Source organism: Phalacrocorax carbo, chromosome 3 (genome assembly GCF_963921805.1).
Source record: "Phalacrocorax carbo chromosome 3, bPhaCar2.1, whole genome shotgun sequence".
In the NCBI taxonomy this organism is placed as follows: Eukaryota; Metazoa; Chordata; class Aves; order Suliformes; family Phalacrocoracidae; genus Phalacrocorax; species Phalacrocorax carbo.
In genome coordinates, this window is record NC_087515.1 from 51,497,414 (window position 1) to 51,521,274 (window position 23,861).

A 23,861-nucleotide genomic window follows, 5' to 3' on the forward strand; every position below is an offset into this window, starting at 1 on the left:
AGCCGTATGGATCATTGTTACACAGATCAGCTATCATCTTTGTAATATATTTTCTCATTTATCCTAATTTTACTACCACTCATGGAGATCTTGGGAGGCTTATCTAGTTACAGCAGCAGTATTGTATGCATTTCAGAGTGGTGTGAGCCAGCCTGGCCCTGAGCTGAAGCCAGGACTTTGCATTAGGATGATCACCCAACAGTTAACATGTTCTCCATAGACAGAAGCAGAGCAGGGTCAGAGAAAAGAAGTGGATCAGGCACAGATGTTTAGTGCTGATCTCTGTACTGTTGCTGGAAAAAGTCCCTGATGCCCTCATTTTGTTCTTCCATCACATATACAGAATCTTTCGCATCAATTTGCAGGCAGTCAGCAAACAACATTGTAGAGGCAGGACATGAATGTTTATTTATTTTATACCTTGGTAATATAAAGACCTCAGCGAGCAAGAGGCAAGCTCTCTTGGAGAGCTTCTGAACTACCTTGGCAGCTGTGATAGACAGGACTGCTGCAACTGACAACGTAGAAACTTTCAGTGACTGTAGGAAAATGATGCTCCATCAAGAGCTCCCTTATCATAAAGGGTCAGACTGGGTTAGTGTCTTCTAGAAACCCAGTGTGTAATAGGCCTTTTTTTAAGCAAGATTTTTCCTACAAGAGTGTCATGATAACCAAGAACAAACTGCGAAGTTGCTTCATCTCAGTTTAAAAAAAATTCAAAGCAGAAATGAGTTAGCCACTTCCTTCCAAGTTGTGTGTCAAGTCTAGATATCGCAGTGATGAAGTCATTAGAATCACGGATCTTCATGTCAGAGTACTGTCAGAGCTGTTCCCTTCGGGTTTGCATTGGGGATTGGTTATTTTCTCCATCACTGAAGTGTTTACCTGTTGGAGCAGTCATTTCCCACTTGCTTCCCATTTTCGCTGTCTACAGACAAACACAACCAGACAGTGTCTGGTTCAGATGAACGCAGTGAACAGAGTGGAGACTATATACACAGTGTAAAAAAGCCCCGTTATGATGCTGTAGTTGCTCATGCCAAACACAGCACTGCTGATAGGTGCAATCCTGGAAAACATGAGCATGGCCAGAGAACGACCATCCTGCTCCTGTCCTTCCCCACAGCTGCTTCATGTCATTCCCACGTTCCAGGGTGCTGTTCTTCAGTACAAATCTCCAGCCACCCTAAGTTTAACCTGTGGTGTATAAGTAGCACTGAATGAACTGTGGACAATCTGACAGAGTTTTTATGCCCAAACTTAAATTGTGGCATGATGTAATCTCTTTAAGAGTCTCATTTTTACAGCTATTGTCACCCAGTAACAAAACCCTACATTTCCACTTCCCAGGGTGAAAAATAGATGGTTTCTGCAAATATTAGTCTTGCTGCTCTAAGGCATTTAGTAGGCACTGTGACGCAAATTCAACAGATCCTTTGTTAAATGAATGGACTGTCTTTCATGATCAAAGCTGGGGTTCACAGAAAGAAGATTAGATGTCGACCTCCTTCTGACTTCTATTTGCTTACTACCCTTGCACCCCCTTTTTCTCCCTAAGACAAGCAGACCCAAATCGAGTTGACCTCAGATAATGTCAGTCATTGGCTCTGAGAAAGCACAGCCTGGTTCCTGATTTTTTTTATTACTGTTTCTTCTTTCCAGGTCATGCATAAAGAATTTCTGGCTTTTCACTGAAAATTAAAAATGAAATCCCTTTTTGCACACTACAGTGTGAGGAGTGGGCTATAAACAGTTTTTGTTTAGACGACAGGCTAAATTGGAACAAGAGCAAATGACATACTAGAAAATGAACTGTCAAACACAGCTGAGGAAAGGAGTGGGAAGAAAGTGGACTCAAATTCTATTTCCTTCAATATTAATTAGAAATCAAACTAAACCAAAAATGTGAATTATTTAATTGCAGATTGTACCAGCAGCAAAAATTGATCCCCAGGCCTGAATTCAGCTAGCTTTTTTATCATTTGCAGGCAATAACATTGAGCCATTAATCTAGGAGAGGACAAACATTTTAGAAGGTAGTTTATCCTTTTGTCTGCTTATTAGATTTTCCATGACAGGTATATGTATCAAGTGAGTTTATTCTCACAGTACAAGTGCATCACTGTGGAGGGTAGCATCTTCCTATTTATAGAAAGTGTCTAAGGAATAATTCAATCCTTCATCAAAGAAACTCAGTTGAGGAAACAACTAAATATTTTTTAATTAAATTAAACAATTTTCTTTTTCTTGATATTTGTCAAGCACATGTACAGGGCATTTACATCTCTGGGTTTTTTTAGGAGTGCATTTTTTTAAAGATGATGAAAAATTAACTGCTTATAACTAAAAAGAGACAGACGCATGTTGCAGCATTTTGTTGCTACTCTCCTACTCTCTGTACTATGGTTACTTGAGTCCCAGCTGAAGAGGTGTTCAGATGAAGCTCTTATCAGGGATCTGGCAACATACATTAGAAAAGGTCATTGGGACCTGGGGCAAAATTAGTTATTTCAAAAAAAAAGGGGGTTGTCCCAAATCAGAAAGTTGATAGAAGCTCATAGTTTCTCAAACTGCTATAGAACTGTGTTCTAGTTAACTCAGAGGCACTTATTAATCTGAAGGTACTGATTATCCAAGTCTCAGAAGGATGTGAGGGGGTGGTAAGTAGACAAAAGCATGGATATGTATCCAAGTGTGAATATCTAGATCAATACTATCACACCTTGGACTTCATCGCCCTCATTCTGTGGATTATGCACTCCCTCTGCACAGCATCTGGATCCAACAGCCACGCATGATGCGCAGTGACTCCTGATACCTGTCATTCACATTTGCTGTGATAAGTCAATGCTGTGGCCAGTTTAAAAAAATGGGCGTGGGTTGTGGGGGTTATTCTTTACTGGGAAAGAGAGAGAAATTACATTCTTAGTCAGACATTAAGGGCTAAGGAGTACATTTCTCCTTTACAGATGTGGAAGCAATATGGAAGAAAAAAAAGAATCTTCAGCTTCTTATACTCATGCAAAATAGCACACATATCATGATCTTAAGCACCCAACCTGAAATTTAAATGCTCCACTAACACATCCAAAGTCTCTTTTGAATGCCAAATAAGATGCCCCCAAATAAAAATTTGGATATGAAAACTGGACAACTAGGACAAAAACTAAACTAGTTTAGTTGTCCTAAACTAGGACAACTGGAACCCTGTTCCCATTAAAATAGGTTGTGGAACCCTTAGTGACTTCTGCATACAGAGCCAGGATTACCATGACTTGGGATGTAGATAACTGTTTAAATTTTACCAGAAGTTATATGACAGCCGGGTAGAAATGGTCAAAGGCAAGATTTGAAACTTGCTGTCATTTGCCACTCTGCTTGGTTTCTGTTAGAAGAGATCTAGGTGATCCATCCACCCCAAATAATTTTGGGACCACAGTAAGAGATAATAGGTTAATACTTTTCACCTAGAATTAGAAATAGTCTTGGAAAATCCAGAAGGATCTCAAATCCACCAAAAGATTTGTTCTCTGCGTGTACAGAAAACAGCGGCTGTGATTCTTGCTGTTTTCTTAGATCAGCTGGTGTCACGTTGTGTTTTGCAGTCTACAGGATGCGGGTTTTTAAAGGAAGAAGCGTTCTGCCTGCAGCAAGCCTTCGTGTTTAACTGTGTTGGGCTGCCCTGTGGTTTAGTTTGCTTCAGTGAACTGGCTTTGGTTGTAGCGGCTCACTCAGAGAACTGGAGCCAGTGTGGGATGGGAAAGACCACAGATGGCACTGCTCTGCTTGTTCTTAATCCTCAAAGATTTCATTTAGTTACCCAGTTCAAGAGCTTGGGAAAAGATGTTTTAGGCAGTTTACCTTTTGCTGTTCCTAGTTGTCTAGTCAGAAATACCAGAAATAATTTTTATCACAAGTGGAAAAGGGAGTCATCTGGGTTCCACTCAGAGGAGGTGCCTTTCACTCGCACAAGCAACTTCTTTGTTTCCCTCCCCTCCCAGCAAGCGAATCTGTGATTACACATCTTTAGGTGGTGTGTGACTCATGATGAATCTTAAATCCCTCCCTAGTAGTGGAGGATGTGGGTTAGGGATTCAAAATACAAATGTAGCTCCAACAGCACTTAAGAAACTACAGATGGGGGGAGAAATTAAGAGGCCAGAGAGAATATGGTTACAATAATCAAAAGAGAGTGCAGTCCCCAAATGATGTACAACTCTCGTGTTCCAATTTTTGGACCTCACAGGATGAGGGGCGCATTTAATTCAAGGAGGAAGCATGTGTGCGTGTGACCATATTGCTTCCTGCAATAGAAGGACTGCAGTTGTGAATTAAGACAAATAAAGGGAAGCTGGAAGCAAAACACTTTCTCAAGGTAAAATCCTAGCAACAGAAAAAGCTTCAGTAGGTGCCGAGTTCTCTTTTAAAGTTCTGTGCAGACAGTAGAAGATATATGTTAATTACTAGGTTGATACTTTTCAGTTGATGAGTGGCACTTCCTGCTTAAGATTGCAATTGGGTTTTAATTATTTGGAAGACTGGCTTTCCATTGTGGCTCACAGCAATTATTCATCTCTTTCTCTCTCAGAAGATATGGAGCAGTTTTACGCAAGCAGGAACTTTTTATGGTGAAATGGCCATTAATTATTGCAGAGTCATTTCCAGCCTCACCATTCCACTTTTCCAAGGAATCATCATTCAACCACAAACATGCACTTTACGCTAATGCTAATACTATGCTACAGAATGTCCTGCCTCAAGAACCTTTATTTATCTATGCAAAATCAAGTTCAAATTATGTTGATGTGTATATATATATTAGGTTTGACCACATGCTTTATATTACAGAAGTTAATTCACCACAAAACCCACAGTTAAAAAGAATCTTCCTGCATTCAAAGAGCTGGACAAGCATGTATTAATCTCCATTAAATATTTTGAAAAATCAGCTCATTATGAAATTGTTTGAGAAGCTAACCTGAAAATACACATTACAAACAGTAATAAAATTGAACTCTCCAGCTCTTGTCATGACTTGAAAGTCTGGGCACTTTCTGTGGCAATTTATTCAGCCCTTTGAAACCTGAGAACAAAAGCATTGCTAGAAAGAGAATGCAGTCTAGGGACTGAAATGTGGGGCAGGGAGTCAAACTGGAGCTCTATTCCCCATGCCACCATCAGCATGATGTTTGGTTTTGGCCAATTCAAGCAGAGATGATGCAGAGATCTCTGAAATCAATAGGATTCTTTACATTAACCTCTGTAGGCTTTGGATCAGATCCAGACGTGCTGCACCCCAGTTTGTTGATTTCCCAGAGTGCGTGTGTGCGTGTGTATGAATGCTTGCGAAGCAGCACAGTGAAGCAATTTCTTAAAGATCGCTAAGCATGAGAAAAGAGGCCACGAAGTCCCTGGTAATAAAGGCGGTGTATTAGCATACATTTATGGTGACTGTTACTTATGTGATACCCTACGTGCCCCCCCACTCACCAGCACAAACTCACATTCCTAGCAGTGCTTATCTGTTATACGCCTTTGTCTCTTCCTTATGTGCTTCCTTGGTCTTGCTCCTCTGCTCAAGCCACATTTAAGCCTTCAACATGATTCCCCACCTATCCACAGTGCTTTCTTCCTAACACCTTTTGATGGGAATTTCATCTAATCCTCCGCTGTGAGCCCCTTCCCTTTTACCAGATATGCCAAAAGAACAAGTCTCTTGTTTAGGTTGTGAGCACCAGGCAGCCAGGCCTGTTGCTCAGCTCAGTCTGGCAGAGTGTCAAACATATTGCTAGCTCTTGACAAATAATAAATGCTAAAACAGCCGCTGCTTCCTAGCGGTTCTTTGTGCTCATTGCCATTGCTGCGCTGCTGAAGTCACCCATGCACGGTTTCCTGGTGTTACCTTTGCACGTTCCAGTCCTGCCCTGAAGACCAGTGAATTTCCAGATGCCTCAGCTGGAATATTGTGCCAGTCTGCAGGCTAAATTTTTACCAGAAACATCTGTGTTTATATTCTGGTTTTCAGCAACTAAAAAGTGCAGGGACCAACCTGGGGACAGGTTTTAAGCCAACCAGTCAGGCAGGAGCCAGAGCTATGGATACGTCACCCTTTTTTGTCAGTCCTGCAAGGATGGCTTAGAGCTGAGAGCTGAACAAAGCCAGGGATCCTATCTGTAGATGCTGAAGGTGTACAGATTATTGTTGATTGTGATCTGTTCTTCTCCCTGTAGAAACTATACAGGAAAGAAATCAAGCCACCTTTCAAGCCTGCAGTGGGGCGGCCAGAAGACACCTTTCATTTTGATCCTGAGTTCACATCTCGGACCCCCACAGGTTAGTAAGGTGGCACATGGGTAATGCATCTTTTCAGTGAGTAAATTCATTCTTCCTTCCCTCCCCATTCCAACGGGGGCTAAAAGTCTGATCACCTGTGGGACTACTGAATTTTGCTATATCCAGCAGGAAGCAAAGACTGTTCTCCATTTCCAAAAAAAGAAGCTCATAAGCATTTTGCCAGCTTCACATTAATTTGTCTTCAGGAAGGACAGATTTCACATTTTTAATAGGAAAAATAACTATTGATTAGCTATTTTATTGCTCTTAGAATTGCTTACATTATCCGAATAGAACAATTTTAAATTACTGCCATCTCTGCAAGTTGTTACATAATTATATATTCTATAGATGTTTTCCTTAATTATGAAATCCCATAGCCTATGGACTGTTGGAACTTACTAGATGGTTAATAATAATGAAGAATCATCAAGTTCTCAGATCAGTGGCGTTATGCCAACAGGAAATTTGGCCCACAATGTTTAGAAAATCCTTGCAGTGATAATGTTGTTCCTATAATTTCTGTTTCCTAACAGGAATATCACACTTGTGCACTATATATATGAAGGTGATTGTTGCGCTAAACACCATCTTTTAATTGAAAGCAAGAATATCAGTAACCTCAGAGTGGTAATCCCAGTCATAATGTTGCCTCTGCTAGACATGGATGAGCTACATTACATTTTTGCCTGTGATATTCCTGTGTAGAGAAGTACCTGCTTATACATTCTAAAATGTAAAAATTTAATTAGCTGTTGTTTGTAAAACACGTTGAAGATGGTAAGATCTGCAAATATAACATAGTATTGTAATAACTGAGTATAAGGTCTCAGGCTTCAACCCTCAAATTGCCCCAAAACTGTTGCAGTGAGAGTAAAAGATCTGAGCTTTCATTACAAAAATGCCTGCATTATAGCACATGAATCAGAGCTGAGACTTCCTGTAGTTTTCGTTCAGGCTCATCATGACCTTCAGCCTTTTCCTTAATACTAGCCCAAACCTCTACACAAAGCTTGGCTAAAACCTCCTTTCATGGGGTATGAAATAGTAGTATCTACTCAAAATCTTTAATCAGTCTTCTTTCCTAGTTTTTGTTTGTTTGCTTTTTTTTTTTTTTCCAAGGATGTGCTGACTTTCACAAGCCATAAACATATTACACTCCCATTTCTGGGTCCAACTGGAACATCCACCTGTCTCCAGTATATGTTAGTCATGTTCTGACATTCCTATCCCACTGCATGGAAATGAATGATCTTTGGGTGCCAGACATTTCACTTTAATTTTATTTTAGCTTTAATTCAGATTTCAGAGGAGCTCATATCTCTGAAATATTGGAGACTGCAAGTTAGTCTGATCTTGAGAGAAGGGCAGGTTGGTGCTGCCTTGGAAAGTCTCAGAGAAGCATTGAGACTTTGGATTGCTTTGGAAGTTCATGCTTCATTGGTTGTACTGGCATGAAAACCTTTGTACTTCATGCATGTGCTGATGCCCAGGGTTATATTTTATACTCTACATGTTGCTACTCTTGCCTAATTCAATTTGATATCTCATGCAAGACACTGACTTGGAAGGTTTGTCCTGGGGCAGTGGCTGGGGTGGAGAGATGGCTTGCCTCAATTCTGCTTCATGCTATTACGGAAAGTGGCCTGAGATTCAAACCCTGTCATTTCAAAATAGGTATAATTGGAAGTGTGAATCCCTTTACACTTCCAGAGTGATAGAAAAGCCCTTGCAGACTGGCAGCATATTTTGCAGCCCCTCACTGTTGACTGGTTGGGTCATCACAAGAGTGTTTAATACTGGCTCATATTGCTGGGGGAATCAAACAAGCAGCCTTTTTATTTGGTGTTTTTTTTCTGTCATGTCATAAGCCCCATACAGACTTACACTGTTACTGAGAATGTAGCCAGACAGCAAGCACTGTGATAATTACTGTTTCATGATGATAATGCAGTTGTGTTTTAACGAAGCTGTCAGAAAGATATTACCAAGGAGGGGGCAGAGATACATACAGTCATTCTGCACTCTGTCTTTATGCATGAGTTCTCCTGCCTGGAAACAGGTTTATCTCAAAGTTTTGGATCCAGTAACTCACCAGTCCAGTGATTTGCTGCATCTCAGAAAGTTTCGTTAGCCTGGAGGCTGAAACAGCTTTCTGTGGATTCCTAACCTTAGCTTTAAGTGTGCCAAAGATGTGGTTTCTGACATTGCGGTTCATCTCTATGGGTATAGTTTCAGATCACTTTTTCTCAGGGATTTGTCTGAGTTGGAGTCACTATTTCTGGCCACTTGTTTCCTAAGTCCACCACTGTGGACCCACACCTCATTTGCACTGACTCAGCTCCTCGCAGGGAGCAGGAGACTGAAGCAATCCAGGTTATAAATAGTGATTTGAACAAGGATCAAACCAAGATCATTCTGGTGATCCAAATTAGATTTCAGTCCACAAGCATTTGTACTGTTGTAAGTGATGGGGCAGCATGCTGTAACCAGCAGGGATATCTTAGGCCATCTATACTGCTGAGAAAAAAATGTAAAATCACACCTGAAGTATCTAAATTTCCTCCTTTGCAAATAAGATAATAATCTTGGGTAACCTCAGTGAAGCATACTGAAGTAAATTAAGATTTATGAAGCCTTTGAAAATCCTGTAAAGTTAGATGCCCTGGTGGGACAAAGCATTATGACTTTCACAGGGAGAAATATAACCATTACACAAGACTGGTGTTTGCAAATGGGTCTAATTCAGACATATGAAATGATTCTGGATTTATCAAGACTAGGAAAATTATTTAGGTTCCATAGCTATCAGTTAATTAACATGATTTAAACATAATTTTGCACATAACACAGGTGTTTTAACATTTAATTCATATGATGGGCATATCAGTTGGTGGTGATGAATACTTAATATTGAAACCAAGTAATCAGTAGTTCTTCTACAGTGTTTGATAAAGAGATTGGCAGTGAATTATGAAGGAACAGTTATTTGTAATTAGAGATGACCTAGCACTTACGTTATAGAGCCAGATCACAGCTTTTCTTAAGTTCAGGACCATTCAGATTTAAATTATTGTCATCCTTTTTTTAAAATAAACTTTCTTTCTTCATAATTAATCCCTCTTGAAATATCACTGTTGAATATATGCCATTGTAAAAAGTACCCAGTGATGCAAGAGGTCTGGTATGATTCATCCATGTATTTGTAAGGGGAGTGCCCATCAAAACACTGAGGTAAACAAATAGCCCACGTCATTTTACCAAAAGACAAGCTTCTCCACGTACTTTGCAATGAGTTCTGACTTGCCGTGTTTATTTCTGGCTCCTGTCAAAGCTGAGGTGGTTTTGTAATGAGATACAGAATTAGCTGCAGTCTCAGTTTGTTTATTTCCAAGCAGATAATTTGGTTTTACCATACTCTGGCTTCAGATCCTCAGTTCATTAGACCAGTAGATTTATACAGGGAATGTCCACACCAGCAAACACATTCTCACATATTTTCAGGACCTCAAGCAATACTCAGTCTTCCACGCCATTGCCCTACACGCTAATGGGTGGTGCTGATGGGTGTAGGCAGGTGAGTCAGATATAAGATCCAGTGGGGATGTATTTTCTTTACTCTAGTGAAACTGGGTATTTACACACTTCCTACAAGGAGATAGCTTTCTAAAGGAAGCTTAGCTCTGTAACTTTGCCATGGTAAATCATACGTTGCACTGGAGGAAATGTGAAAAGGGGGGCGGTGAGAAACAAACCCCCAAAAAAAGAACAAATAAAAGGTAAGCAAATTTTAGTACTGCAGGTTTTGTAATACCCAGCCAGCTACCAAGGAATGGTTTGCAATGCAACTCTTTCTTGCTTATGAAAAAAACTGTGACAAAACATACACAGGGGAGAAAGATCTCTTTAAAGCTTTTCAGAATTTGAAGTGAAGTGCAACTCTTCCCGGTTTGGCAGGCAAACTCACGGAGCAGTGGCATAGGTACCGGGAGCTGCTCTCTAGTTGTTTCATTCCAAAGGGAGAATAATTCAGGGCTCGCTGATCTCCAGCCTTTCCTCCCCTGGATTTGCCATGTCAGGGGAAGGAGAGGGGAGAAAAAGTCCCTGAAGGTTAGTTAAAACACTCCTAGTCATTTTGTTCACCTGAGGACAAGTCAACCAGCATCTTCCCTGGCGTAAGTCACAGCTTCTAAAGCTGATCCAGAAAGATCCTTATGAGGCCACAAACCACCACTACTGGAGCATCGCACTTTTACACTCGCTTCAGGTACTGTCTTCTCTGCATTCTCCTGACCCACACAACGTACCCAGAAAGCACTTTAGCCTTTGTAATTTCTGTAGTCTGTGAAGGACAGATATAGCAACTTGCAGCTTTTTTCCACTCCCTGGAGAACCTGTGCTAAGCCAAAGGGGTGCCCTGCCTTGAGCCATCTGCCTTTCTCCTAGCCTTGCCACACTGTGCCTTCCCTTTCTGTGTGGACTGCTGGCACAGGCAGTGCTTTGCCTAAGAACATACATGCGGTGTGAAAAAAACCCTCTATATCCAAGGGGAGAGATCCTTGCAAACAATACCCCTGCACTGTTCAAATCCAGATGAACGGGATGGAGAAGCCTTGATGTGGAAGTGGATTATATCCACACGTGTCTGCCAGGTTAGCAGGATCTGCAGATGACTGGCAAGGGTGACTGACTTTGTTGCAGGTGCTGTGCTGTTACTTTCTGATCTTTTGTGCAGCTCATGAAGCCATTTTCTTCCCTCTGCTACAGATTCCCCAGGTGTTCCTCCAAGTGCCAACGCTCATCATCTTTTCAGAGGGTTCAGCTTTGTTGCCTCTAACTTGGTGCAGGAGCCTGCACAGCAAGATGTGCACAAAATCACCGTCCATCCAATTGTGCAGGTACTGATGCTGATGTTACACTTCACATTTGATGAGCAGATACATATGTGCATAGTGTATTTAAACTGCCTCAGGGTTCTCAGTGGTATTTCACAGCTACCCAGTGTAGGTAGGAGGTGTTTACATGCAGTATGTAGGAGGTGGAAAATGAGAAATTTTTCCCAAAGGCTTTTATCTTTTTAAGTTTACGTTCTCCACGGCCTTTACAAAGGAAACAGGAATTGCACCTTACCACAACTGAAATGAAAGTACTTCTGAATACCTGAAACACTATTCCAGTTGTACATACAGGGCAGGTAATGAAGTGTTGTGTTTTCAGTGAATACTTGTCATTCTCAACAGTTTTGTCTTGGATTATATGATACAGTCTGTGTTGGCAAAGGGGCTTAATGAACTACTGCTGCAGGCTCCCACAGGCAGACAGCCCAAGCTCCTGGGTGTAAGCGCCCACCGTGTTCCTGTTGCTATTGCACAGAGCCTGGGTGTACTCACATAACCCAGGGCAGCTCGACAGGGGAAGGACACTTGCCAGACACTTGGTTCTTTGCTGCCATTCCCCTACAACATGCTCTCCATTTACTGAAATTTAAAGCAGAAACAAACTGCTACAAATGGCTTCATGTATCAGAGGAACAGTGAAGCAGGAGAAAGAATGGGGCTGCTCAAAGATGCAGTGAATTTTCCCACAGGGAAAGGGTCCTGCTACCCACAGCCAGAGGTATACATGCCTCAAGGGGAGAGCCCCTGCCTGTGGTCTTCATAGTTTTCATCCCTGTTGTAATAACTTATAGTGGAATATGTCATATTCTTAAAGATTCTCTTGTGCAACAGTAAGTGAGCTGTTACCCAAGCAATTACATCCCAGAAATTTTATAGATATATTCTGTGGTTTGCTTTGTAAAAATGTATTGAATGTTAACACATGCATGTCCTATAATTTAGAAGGTTCTGTGTGGACATTGCTAGTGAGGTTACAGTTTTAGACACAAGATCCTAGAGGATTTTTAGAGGTGCTGGTCATTTCTTGAGTCCTAGGATGGAATTTGCAGCAGGGCCTCCGATTTGGGTTTCACCAACCAATCCACCTGCCCAGACATTTTCCAAAGGGCATGTAAACTAATGATGCCATAGTTCTTTCTATGCCTTTCAATAAATAAAAGCAGAAAATTTAAAGTATTTTCCTACTATTTTCACTAGTAATGTATTTTCTTATATTAGGTTGGCTTAAAATAGTAACTTTTTTCTCACACAGAAATCATAATTACATGTATCCTGGACAAGACCTCTGGTGGTCTGGAGGCACACCCCATATGTGGGGTATCTGTTTTGAAGACTGTGAAGCTATTAGTAGTTTATAAGTTATCTGGCCCCTCATTCATTAGAAATAAGTTTATATTGTCAAGATATGTCTGTCAGGGATTTGGGCCTACAGTTTCCTGTTAATTTCTAACAGGAGGTGATTATCTACATTCCATAAATAGTTTAGAAAATCGCGGCTTTTTTGCCATTACTTCTACATGGACAACTCCATTTTACAGACTAGAAAAAGGTAAAAAGGGAGGGGACATGCTTATTTAAGTAAAGAATTTCAGATTTTTTTAACTGGAGCTAGAAAAACTGCTAAGGACAAGAGAGCTCTGTGAAGGAGATGGGATCAAGCACTTCCTTTATTAAGACGAGGCTAGTCCTTGCTTTTACATACCCATGTCCTGATTACCTTGTTTCTTTTGTCTTTCCCTATAGCAGTTACATGGGAACAACATTCACTTTACAGATGGATATGAGATCAAGGAGGACATAGGAATTGGCTCCTATTCAGTGTGCAAGAGATGTGTTCATAAAGCTACAGAAACAGAGTTTGCAGTGAAGGTAAGAAAGCCTTCTGGTAGATGCCAGAAGTGTGGGTGGTTGAGACTGCTCTGCCAGTCTGGGCAGCAGTGCGGTCAGTGGATATTTTCTTGGATTATTTCTTGTTGGCAGGTTGTTTGTGTTTGGGGTTTGTTTGTTTTGTTTGTTTTTTTTTTTTTTGTTTTGGAAGATGACAGGTTTCAAGATAAGCCTTTTATTTTTCTCACACCTTAATCTCATCAAGTAAAATCCCTGGATGGAAAAAGCCGTTACAGTCTTGCATGGAAACCCTGGTAATCATTTCAGCCATGCTCCTTGCAAACTAGATAAGATTTTTAACAGATCCTACATTGAATCACGATAAATAAACAAAATAACATACAAAAATGATTGCAAAGTTGAAATAGCATTTTATTCTTCTTTCTCAAGTTACTTAGTTCTGACATTTTTTATTGTAATTAGACAGATTTGTCAGTGAAAACCATGATCACCTTCAAAAACTCAAATTTCCTTTTGTCTCCTTGATATTCAACATCAACATGCTACACAAAGGAGCAAAAGGCTATCTTCAGCAGAGATTTAAAATATTAATTCATTGGAATTCAGTTGGATATTAAAGACAAGTCACATTCATTGGAATTTTGTTGGATATTAAAGACAAGCCAGTGACCTTCGGACTTGGTCAAGCGACACCACATAGAACAGAATCACTGCAGCCACAGAGGCCAGGAAGCTGCTAGGGTGTAGGTATGAGGGAACCTTTACTGCTAGGGAAGCGCTTCAGTAGAACTGCTTTGGAAGGTCATGCTCAGAGGACTAACTCACAATCTCTGTTAAATGTTATTGAATAAACAGTATGCAGCTGTTACAGAGGGTAGAAGAGACCAGTGTATGTGGCAAATGGTTGAGAGATTACGGCTCAGAGGAAGAGTTCCAAACATTCAATTTTCTTTAAGAAAAAGGCGTAGCAATTAAAACACTTGCATGATAAAAAAGTATTCCATGCTTTTGTTCTTGTTCCAAAAAGAGACAAGATTGGATTAAGTGAGGAATTAATATAATGATTTGAAGACACGGACAGTTAAGTCAGATCCTTTGATTCTGTATGATCTCATGGGAACAGATTGCTTAAATCAGCGTAAGACAAAAGTAGCTTCTTGAAATCAGTACACAGATAAATGTATTTACCAAACTTGAAGTAAACCAGGGGCTCTAACCAATTGCTGCTCTACTTTTCTTATTTTAAAATTTTAGAAAAGATATATAAACTGAGCTTATGAGATTGTGTCTTTGCTAATAAATGAGGTGATGAAAGCTTAAAGAAGTCATGCAAACTGCAGTCCATGAGATAAATGAGCTGCAGGTAGCCAATAGAATAACATTAAGCCTTTTATTCAGTCTTATTTTTCCTTACAAGACTGATGATAATGCTGTATCCATGAAAGTCTGTGAAAGTTTTGGTGTTTCCCAGTGGTGGCCACAAAAATCTGGAAACCACTAATAACTGACAATCTGTTGATGTCACTGTTCAAATAACAGTTGATTTTTCTAGGCTACACCATAATTAGGAGCATGGACCTACCAGCAGGTCCGTGGGCTTACGCATGAACATGCTAGGATTTTCATTTCTAATGAATGGAAAAATCTGCTTTTTCCAGTCTCCAGGTCATTTGTCAGCAGATGGCATTATGTTATAGGAGGTATAGGTTCTGTGTAATTAAATTACATCTGTCATAATCAAAATGTATGATAAATTAAAGTAATAGCTTTAATATTTTATTTATATCAAGTATTGCTGACAGTTTTATCAGTGTAATACAGCCAGCATGAAACCAAAATAGGAAGATTTTGGTCCTCAAAGATGTTTGTGTGCCTGAATCTAAGAGGGTCCCAGCACCTACTCATCAGCTGGGGGTTTGGGGTACCTCAGAGGATCCAGACACGCTCAACACATGGAGACAATAAAAAATCCAGAAGAGTTTAACACTTTGATTGCTAGCTTTATGCTCTTTCCGATTTTTATTAAACTTTCCTCTTGTTATTCCTTTCTTCCTCCACTTCTTATGACTCTTTTCTTGTCATGCTGATATGTCTTGATTTTTGACTACCAGTTTAGGCAACACGTGCAGCATCTCAGTTTCTGACACAGCGTGTGTCAAATGCGTAGCACAGATTTGGGGTTGGCAACGATTGGTGGTTTTCTGTTTGTACTGTGTTTCCAGCACATTGAGTGCTGCTTCTTTGATTATTATTCCTACCAATATATTAATTTTACTTTCTTTTCAATTTTATTTTTATTTCATATTAAGATTATATCATTTTGTTATCAAAGTAGCTCGCTTTCATAAAGATTGCACAATGCCATCCATTTCAAGTAATTAGATAGCACAGGAGTTGCAACTGATATTATCATAATTATATATCAGTCCCTTTTGACATGCATCCTTTAACTCTCTCTATAAAAATCACTATAATTAGACTCTTTTGATTTCTTTCAGTAAGTATAATTTTCTCAGTGCTCCGTAATACATAGCATTCAAAGGAAAAAAAAATCTGCAGTGATGGTTTGTATGATAGGCAGCAGCCCCATTTGCCTGGCACCACCTCATTAAACGCTCCCTCTTTAAGATGAACTGCCAACATATCAGAGAGCATCATCCCGTCTCCCCAGGGGAAGCTGGTGATAGAGAAGGAGTTAAGGAAATGACGTGGTGGCATCACTGTGGGAAGACACACACCATGTCACTGGGTAAATAAGGCCTCCATGGAGACTGCCACTCACCAGGCCTTATTTACTATTGCTGTGTAGTGCCATACTGAGACAGCAGAGTACTGAGCCAGAGTAACTTGAGTCAGAGCTACAGCCAGAAAATCCACTCAGAAAAACAAAACCTTTCCTAGCCAGGAAGTAGAATATATTTATTAAAATGCAAAACATTTAATCCCTTTTCCTTTTGCTGGCCGTCTGCAACTAATTGGGGGACATCTTATGGAGACGATTAGGTGTCTAGCAGTGCAAAGAAGTTCTTTGCTGGTGTTGTAAAAGCACGTGAACAGATCTGGAATGTCAATCATTTCAGAGTTCAGTAGACTAAGCACGTCACTCAACTGAGGTGCTTTTGGAAGTTCCCCTAGACACCTCTCTGCACCTGTAGGCATCTAACTGCCTTTGTAAATCAATCACTGAACCTGCAGAAGAAGAGAATTTTCTTGCAACCTATTCCCTCTTCTTCCATGTCATCTGTAAAACTGAAATGCTAATAATAAATTCTAAATCAATTTTAGATGTGCCCTCAGGCTCCTAAACACAGTATTTAAGAATTCAAACTCATAACTCCACTTCTGAGAGCATTTCAATATCATGTACAGAAAACCTTGTAGGCAGCCAGATTTCCTGCAAACTGAGTCTACCCTGAAACTAGTAGCCCCCTACCTGGGTCAGTGCAGGTAGATGTTGGTTTAGCAAGTCTTTGTATCACATTCTACTGCAAGTGCATACTCTGAGGTACTTCAAAAATTTTATTCATAGACTTTTTTTCCATCTCATTCCCAAGTGAAAAAAAGTATAAAGTTATGAAGTACAAGTAAGTATATTGTTCAGTCTTCTGAATGCTTTGTAAGACTGGTAGAAAGAAGAGAGATGGGAAAAAAAAAAAAGAGTGTTTATCCTCTGATGGACCTCTAACTTGTTTCAGATTCTTCTGCTAGAATTGTTATCATCCTGACTACTGCAGGCATAATGATTTTTAATAGCAAAGGGAACTGGCATTGTCAATCACAGTTACAAGATTCACATGGGTATAAATGTAACAGGGAGGTCAGAAGCAAAGGAAAATCAGATCAAACTATTTCAGTCACATCAGTATCTAGAGAAAACAAGTCAATTATTAAAAGAATGATGCTAGAGCAGATGGGGGGGATTTCTGAGTGTGGAAGAAAGTCTGCAATGGAAGCCTAAACAGATTAAGAGCTCTCATTTGGAAAACAAAAGAAATGCTACAATTCAGAGTTCTTGGTGAATCAGATTCTTCAAAACCTGCCAGAGATTTGATGCAATTAGCATGTTCTGAAAGTTTTACTTTACTTAAAACCATTGCACTGGTTTCAAGCTTGGATCCCTACTCGTAGTGAAGCTTTCAAGCTGGATTTTCAGATATGCTTCTTACCGATGCCAGATCAAGTAAACTTGCAAAGGCCCTGATTGCATCCCCCCTTTTCTAAAGATTTCTCTATTTAGATTGACTCTTTACCCCAAGGAGAGATTACTGGTGGCTAATAGCCAGGCAGAAACTGCTGCTGCTATGGCCTATTCTCCCCCCAGTATTGTAACTGCCCCAAACCTTGCAGAGGCAGGTGGCTTAGGTGCCAGCTTCAACAGCTTGATGCCAACTGCTTTCTTCTTCAGGTCAAAAGAATGTCTAACTGGTTAAGTCTTACGGATTTTTAGTCCTTCCATGCTGTTAACTGGGTAAAACAACAGGGTATACATTTCTCCCTCCCTTGAAGAAGAAAAACATACAGTAGATATATCCCAAATGACAAGTCCAGTTTTGCAGATGCCAATACTACAGTGGAATTCGGATCTCGAAACACATGTGAATTTCATTACTTTTTCCTATCTCTGTAATGTACTAACCAACTATATGGCTCCAAATGTTCCACAGCTGTGAGCAAAGCCAAATTTTTCAGTCTACGTCTGCCTCTGAGGTACGGGTTAGTTTATGCTAGAGTCCTAGTAAATCCTACGCTTCATATATAATGCTGGTAATTACAAAGCACTGAAAGTACATCTATCTGAGCATGTTTTGGTATGTACAGGCTGGGGAGAAGGTGCATTTTAATTAGCTAAAAAATGCAATACCAGCAGAGAAATTATGTCAACATGCTATCAATAAACAGAAGTCAGTAACTCACGAGAGCTGTTTTTAGCAGGCCTGTGTAATCAGACATGCTATATGCCTCTCTTTATTTGTTAATAACAGTGAGTGACATAGTCACCAAAAGCTGTATGAATTCCAGAGTTGTTTCATAATTTCTTTAAACTTCATTTTCCTCTTCCATTTATGTTCACCATCTTGGTTTGATTGTTTTTAGGTGGTTGGTGTAAGTAGATACAATATCACACTAATCTGACTGCAGGAGGTTACACAGTAGTATTTAGTTGACTCTTCAACTTTTTCTCCATAACCTATATTATGGTTATGTCAGGAGTTTAGTGCTGAATGCAGAAAGCATAAATAACAAAAAAAAGATAGTCTTCGAAGACTGACTGCAGCATGGTGCACTCTTTTGCAATTCTTTTAAAGAAAATAGGAATCCCGAACACATGTAGCTTTACTTATGGAAACAGGAAAAGGAAAAGAAAGAAGAAAAAAAATCAGTCCAAAGATCATCAAATCTCCTTGACAGTTAAGGTGTCTGTAGATCTAGAGATTTGCTTAGATTTGTTTCTCATTAATCACAGAAAGTAACTAAAGTGACTTTCCTCTAAAGTGAAACAGCCTGTGAAATTTGCAGCGGAGAGTTTGTCTCTATTTTTGTCTGTCTGGGAGGCACCTAGTGTCTGGTGGAACATGGATAAATATATCAGTATTTTAATAGGCAAGTCAATGGAAAGCTTGCTGGATAACCTCAGGTTTCTTGGCCCTGAGCCTGACAGCTTGTCAACACCAGCAGGTACCCATCCACTGCTTGTCTGACCTTTCCTCCCTCTGCCTGCACCAGAACAAGGTACAGGGGTCAGGCCCCAGGGTATGTGCAGGGATCTCCAGGTCAGAGCCACTGGTAAATGTATCCCCTTTAAATTTAGCTTTGAAATATATCAGAAGTTTCCTGCTGCTGGAGCAGAGCAGTAACAGGACTCTGCAATGGAGAGGATGGGCTGAATGGGTATGGATCAGATGCTGAGGTCCTGTCTCAGTTCTCATTCGATCCTTAGTCATGCAAACTCCTCTTGACTTTGCTGGGTGGCTGTCACAGTAAGGTTTCTATGGATGAGAGTATGGCTCTATCACACCTCATGCTCGGGGGGAAAAATGGTGTCAGGAAGAATATAATGTGATGTAAAAAGACCTCATTAAAAAACCTGTTACCCAGCTGAAGGGAAATGGGAGTGATAACTTTGCTTCCATAAGCCTCTAACTGTCCTTGCTCTTCCTGGAGATGGCTTATCAAATTACCTATGAAGAGCATATGTTTTGCCTCTGCAAGATCATACTGATGATTCTGAAAGATACTTTCCAATATTTCATTGAGAAAATATCTCTCACTGCAGTCTCCCCAAAATTTTTCATTCCTATTTGCTTTCATTCCCTGAATAGGTAACAAAGCTGTTCAATATACTCAACTAATTTGTACGATGGAAATATGAAGATTTGAAAACCAGCATCAGACAAGCATTGCATAAATGTGTTGCTAGTGTAGTTAAAGTTTTATTAATAAACCTGAAAGACAAATCTATAGATTTCTGTCTTACTAACATGCTTGCATATAAGAAAGTGAGTTTTGCCTGTAGTACCTGGGTAGGACTACTAAACCCTGTGGGACCATGTGCTATTTTGGTATCCATGCTTTAAGACAGAATATAAACAAATTAGAAAAAATATATAGCAGAAAGTATGCAAGAATTACAGGGCAAGCTTTATCACAAAAGCTACAAATATATATGATGTAAGACAGACAAGAGTCCAGTGGGATGCAATCAAAATCTATAAATATCTCTAAGGTGATATAAATGATGGATGACAACCATTTGGCTGCTAAAGACAGCAAGACAAGACAGAATGTCTTGAAGCTAAAAAAGGGAGTTTCAGAAAACAAAGTCTGATGGTGAGAGCAGTTGGTAAAACAGACTCTTCAAGGAGATGACCGAGACGTCCTCCCCCTCACATGCAAAGAAGTTGGATCTGTCATATTAGTGGAAATGTAGCCTTACAAAATTCAGGGTCAGAGATATAAGACTCCTTCTTACCTTGATGAACTACAGAGAACACTTACCATGTTCTCCCATGAAATTTGGTTTATAAAGCTGGGATGTAGGAAATCCTGTTGTCCAGACACTTCAGTAAAAGTTGTTTTTCACTGTCTGAGGGATAGTTAAGCTGGTAGTGTGGCACCAGATTCAGTAGGCTACAGGGTGCCATGTATGAGATACAGGCTTCCGAGAAGATTTAGGCACAAATCTTTGTGCTTCTTTGGATTTGCATAGGGAGGGCTGTTTTCAAGAATGCTCTGCAAAGAAACCAGCATGAAGAGCCCTAGACTACAACTGCAGTCCATGGAGGATACTCTAAGAGTGATTACAAACAGCATGTATGGGTGTCCTGTAGATATGATGGAAAGAAAAAATTATTTACAGCAAAAGAGTGGTGGAGACAGTTGTCTAGGAGGATCTTATGTCTAATCTGTGAGAGTATTTTTAAGCCTTTCTTAGTTTTCCCATTTTGAACAACTTAATCAAAGGGCCTGACCTCCATGGTGGACCAGGGCTACTGTGTACAATTTCATTCACCACAGCAGAAGACAACATAGTATATTTTATATGCTGTCCTCATTTTTTAAGATTTAGGTTTAGCCAAATACCTGGAAAACTTCATTTAGTCTCACTTTCCTATAGTTTTGATTCAAGTGTGTTCAGATTTCTGCCAGACACTTTCCCCATAGAAATAAGTCAGTTCTCCAAGGAGGCACTGCTCAAATAGGCAGGACCCTGCTCCAGAAAGGATGGGCCAGTACAGGGTGCTGGGCTCTGCTTGAAGGATTTGGGAGAAGAAGGCAGGGCAGAGAGCCAGGAGTGTCTTGAGCACTTCTGCAAGCAGCAAGCTTGTTTGTAGCAGCAAGAGCCATTGCTGGCTAGTGACTTTTTTGGGTAAATGGGATCAAGGCGATGCTTAAGTCTTAACATAATACACAGAGGAGGCAGAAGGAAATACAGAAATGTGTGCAGACCACCTCTTAAACTCAGCTTCAGAGCAAATCTTCAATGTGGAGTAGTTGTACATCCCCTCTGACATAAGGATTCCTGCAGCCTCCTTGCCCTTTGGTCACAAAACTCACAGTGGCTCTCTCCTTAGCATGCCTGAGCCTCCGAAGAATGTGAGATGAGACCTGGGCAGGCTGGAGAGCTGGGCTGAGGGGAATCTGATGAAATTCAACAAGAGCAAGTGCAAGGTCCTGCACCTGGGGAGGAACAACCCCATGCACCAGTACAGGTTGGGGGCTGAACTACTGGAAAGTGGCTCTGTTGAGAAGGACCTGGGAGCGCTGGTGGACAAGCAGCTGACCACGAGCCAACAATGTGCCCTTGTGGCCAAGAAGGCCAACAGTACCCTGGGCTGCATTAAAAGGAGTGTGGCCAGCAGGTTGAGAGAGGCTATCCTCCCCCTCTACTCTGCCCTAGTGAGACCACATTTGGAGTACTGTGTCCAGTTTTGGGCCCCCCAGTTTAAGAAGGACACGGAACTGCTTGAGCAAGTCCAGCAGAGAGCATCAAAGATGATCAGGGGACTGGAGCATCTCCCTTACAAAGAAAGGTTGAGAGACCTTGGTTTGTTCAGCCTGGAGAAGAGAAGACTGAGGGGGGGGTCTTATCAACACTTATAAATATCTGAAGGGTGGGTGTCAAAAGGATGGGCCAGACTCTTTTCAATAGTGCCCAATGACAGGACAAGGGGCAATGGGCACAAGTTGAAACACAGGAAGTTCCAGCTAAACATGAGAAGAAACTTCTTTCCTGTGAGGGTGCCAGAGCAGTGGCACAGGCTGCCCAGGGGAGGCTGTGGAGTCTCCTTCCCTGGAGACACTCAAAACCCACCTGGACGCGTTCCTGTGCCCCCTGCGGTAGGTGTCCCTGCTCAAGCAGGGGGGTTGGACAAGATGATCTCCAGAGGTCCCTTCCAACCCCTACCGCTCTGTGTGATTCTGTATTTCTCACTGCTGACTAGATCTTTTCTGAGACCTAGGATCAGGCAACATTTTTCTACAGCTTAGAAATACCATGTTTCTTTTCTCTAGCCTGCTTGCCAAATACCTAAGTATTTTGGACAGAATTCAGTCCTTTGTGGCTCTCTTTCTCTTCTGGGGCCATTTAAACTGTGTTTCTTGTATGTGTCTTCCATATTGATGTAATAATTTCCCCCTTTTATAAGATCCGAATATGATATACTGGTTTCCATCCCTGAAGCTTTTTGTAAAAGAAGATGGGAATATCACTTCAGTCATTCTACAGACTGAAAATTCATCAGTCTGATCCAAGGACGTGTGTTAGGGCTGAGCAGAGCAGACTAAAACACAGTGCAGAGCCTTTCCTATTAAGTTATTCTACTCCAAAGCTGCAGACTTCTCTCTAAAATAAGCTTTGCTGTTTCACAGGTGCTATTGGAAAAAAATTGTTAATATTCCTGCATTGCTTAGAAAATGCGTGCTACTGTATAAACGCTAATTAACAAGTACTACAGTTCCAGTTGTCAGCTTAGGAGTGCTAAGTCGGCAAACAGTGGCAGTGGGTGGGCATGCTCTGTGTCCAGAAAGTGTAACATCTCACCTGCGCAGCTTGATCTGATGGCCAGTACTTATTTCAGAAAAGTATGGCTAATTAGGCCTGTTTCTCTTAATATTAATTTCACTATTTTTCTGAAAGATTTAAGCAAGCATGAGGAGAAAGACTTTCTGGAGCAAATCAAAACTAATAGCACAGCAAGTAGTCCCTCAGAAACTATTAGGCTTGGAATAGTTCTCCTTGGAGACATCTTAAATGTAAAATTACACCATGTCCTTTTAAATAATGTTAGCCTTTCTGCAGTGATTTTCATCCAGTTTGAGTAATTTGACATCAAAAAAGGAACCAAATTAAAACAGATGCTTGGCATGAACAGGGCTTATTTTTAGAAGGAAATATTACTGAAATGGAAACCTGTACATTTTCCAGCAGCACAGAACTGCAGAACACTCTCTCTGTGACACTTTCATTAGAATTAATACTGTAGATGAAACCATCAGGTTAAAATCTCTGCATGCTGTTATACCTCCTTTCTTCAGGAGAGATGCAAATCCCATCTATAGCCAATTTCACCAGCGGTGCCCTGAATTTTCAAATGTATCATAGATATGGTGTAGACATAATGTGCAGAGAGACACAAAACTAATTCTCTCTTTGCTCATGCCTCCCAGAAAAGGAAAGGATTTCTACAGGGAGTATTGCATCACACTGTATTATATGAATCTCTTCTTAAATGTGATTAACCCATGCTTACACTCCAAACAGGCTTTAGAAAAACTTCAAAGTATGTAACAGAAAATAAAGCAGCTTTATAAAGCTCCCTTCCTCCTCCTCCTCCTCCTCCTCCTCCATGCTTTTTCCACAAAGCCATCACAAGTTCCCTAGTGCTGGTCAAAAGGAGCTTTATGTAGCCCTGCTGCCTAAACACACTGGCAGCCTCAGCTGTGGCTGTTTAAGGTATTGCAATGCCCAGGTGTCTGCCCTGACCTGCTGGACTTTCTGTTGCTGTAGCCAGAGCAGCAGATTAGGACTGTAACAGTGGCTCAGCTGCCCCAGTTTACATCAGTTTCAGCTGCCAGGAAAGGTCACTTGGGGCAGCTGAAGATGATGCAAACACCAGTCCCATTTGAGACTGGGGGCAAAAGGAGCTATGCCTTATGCCCCTGCAGCATGATCCACCAAAGCTCCTCAGTCAAAGCCCCACAACACACTTTTTATCCATGCCCATGCTGCAGGGTGTACCTTTAATGCTCCCCAATGTTCATGGTTCTTGTTGTGGAATAAAG

General features: G+C 40.8%; 1 protein-coding gene across 2 annotated transcripts in view; it reads left to right on the plus strand.

Moving 5' to 3' along the window:
• RPS6KA2 (ribosomal protein S6 kinase A2) overlaps positions 1-23,861 on the plus strand; it is a 183,166-nt gene that overhangs the window by 134,103 nt on the left and 25,202 nt on the right. For both annotated transcript variants that reach the window (XR_010372137.1, XM_064446922.1), the window contains exons 12-14: positions 6,231-6,333; positions 11,101-11,231; positions 12,975-13,100. Coding sequence is in view for 1 of the 2 variants with exons in the window: in XM_064446922.1 (XP_064302992.1) it covers positions 6,231-6,333; positions 11,101-11,231; positions 12,975-13,100 (360 nt within the window). In the remaining variant the exon portion in view is untranslated. The remainder of the gene's footprint in view (positions 1-6,230; positions 6,334-11,100; positions 11,232-12,974; positions 13,101-23,861) is intronic.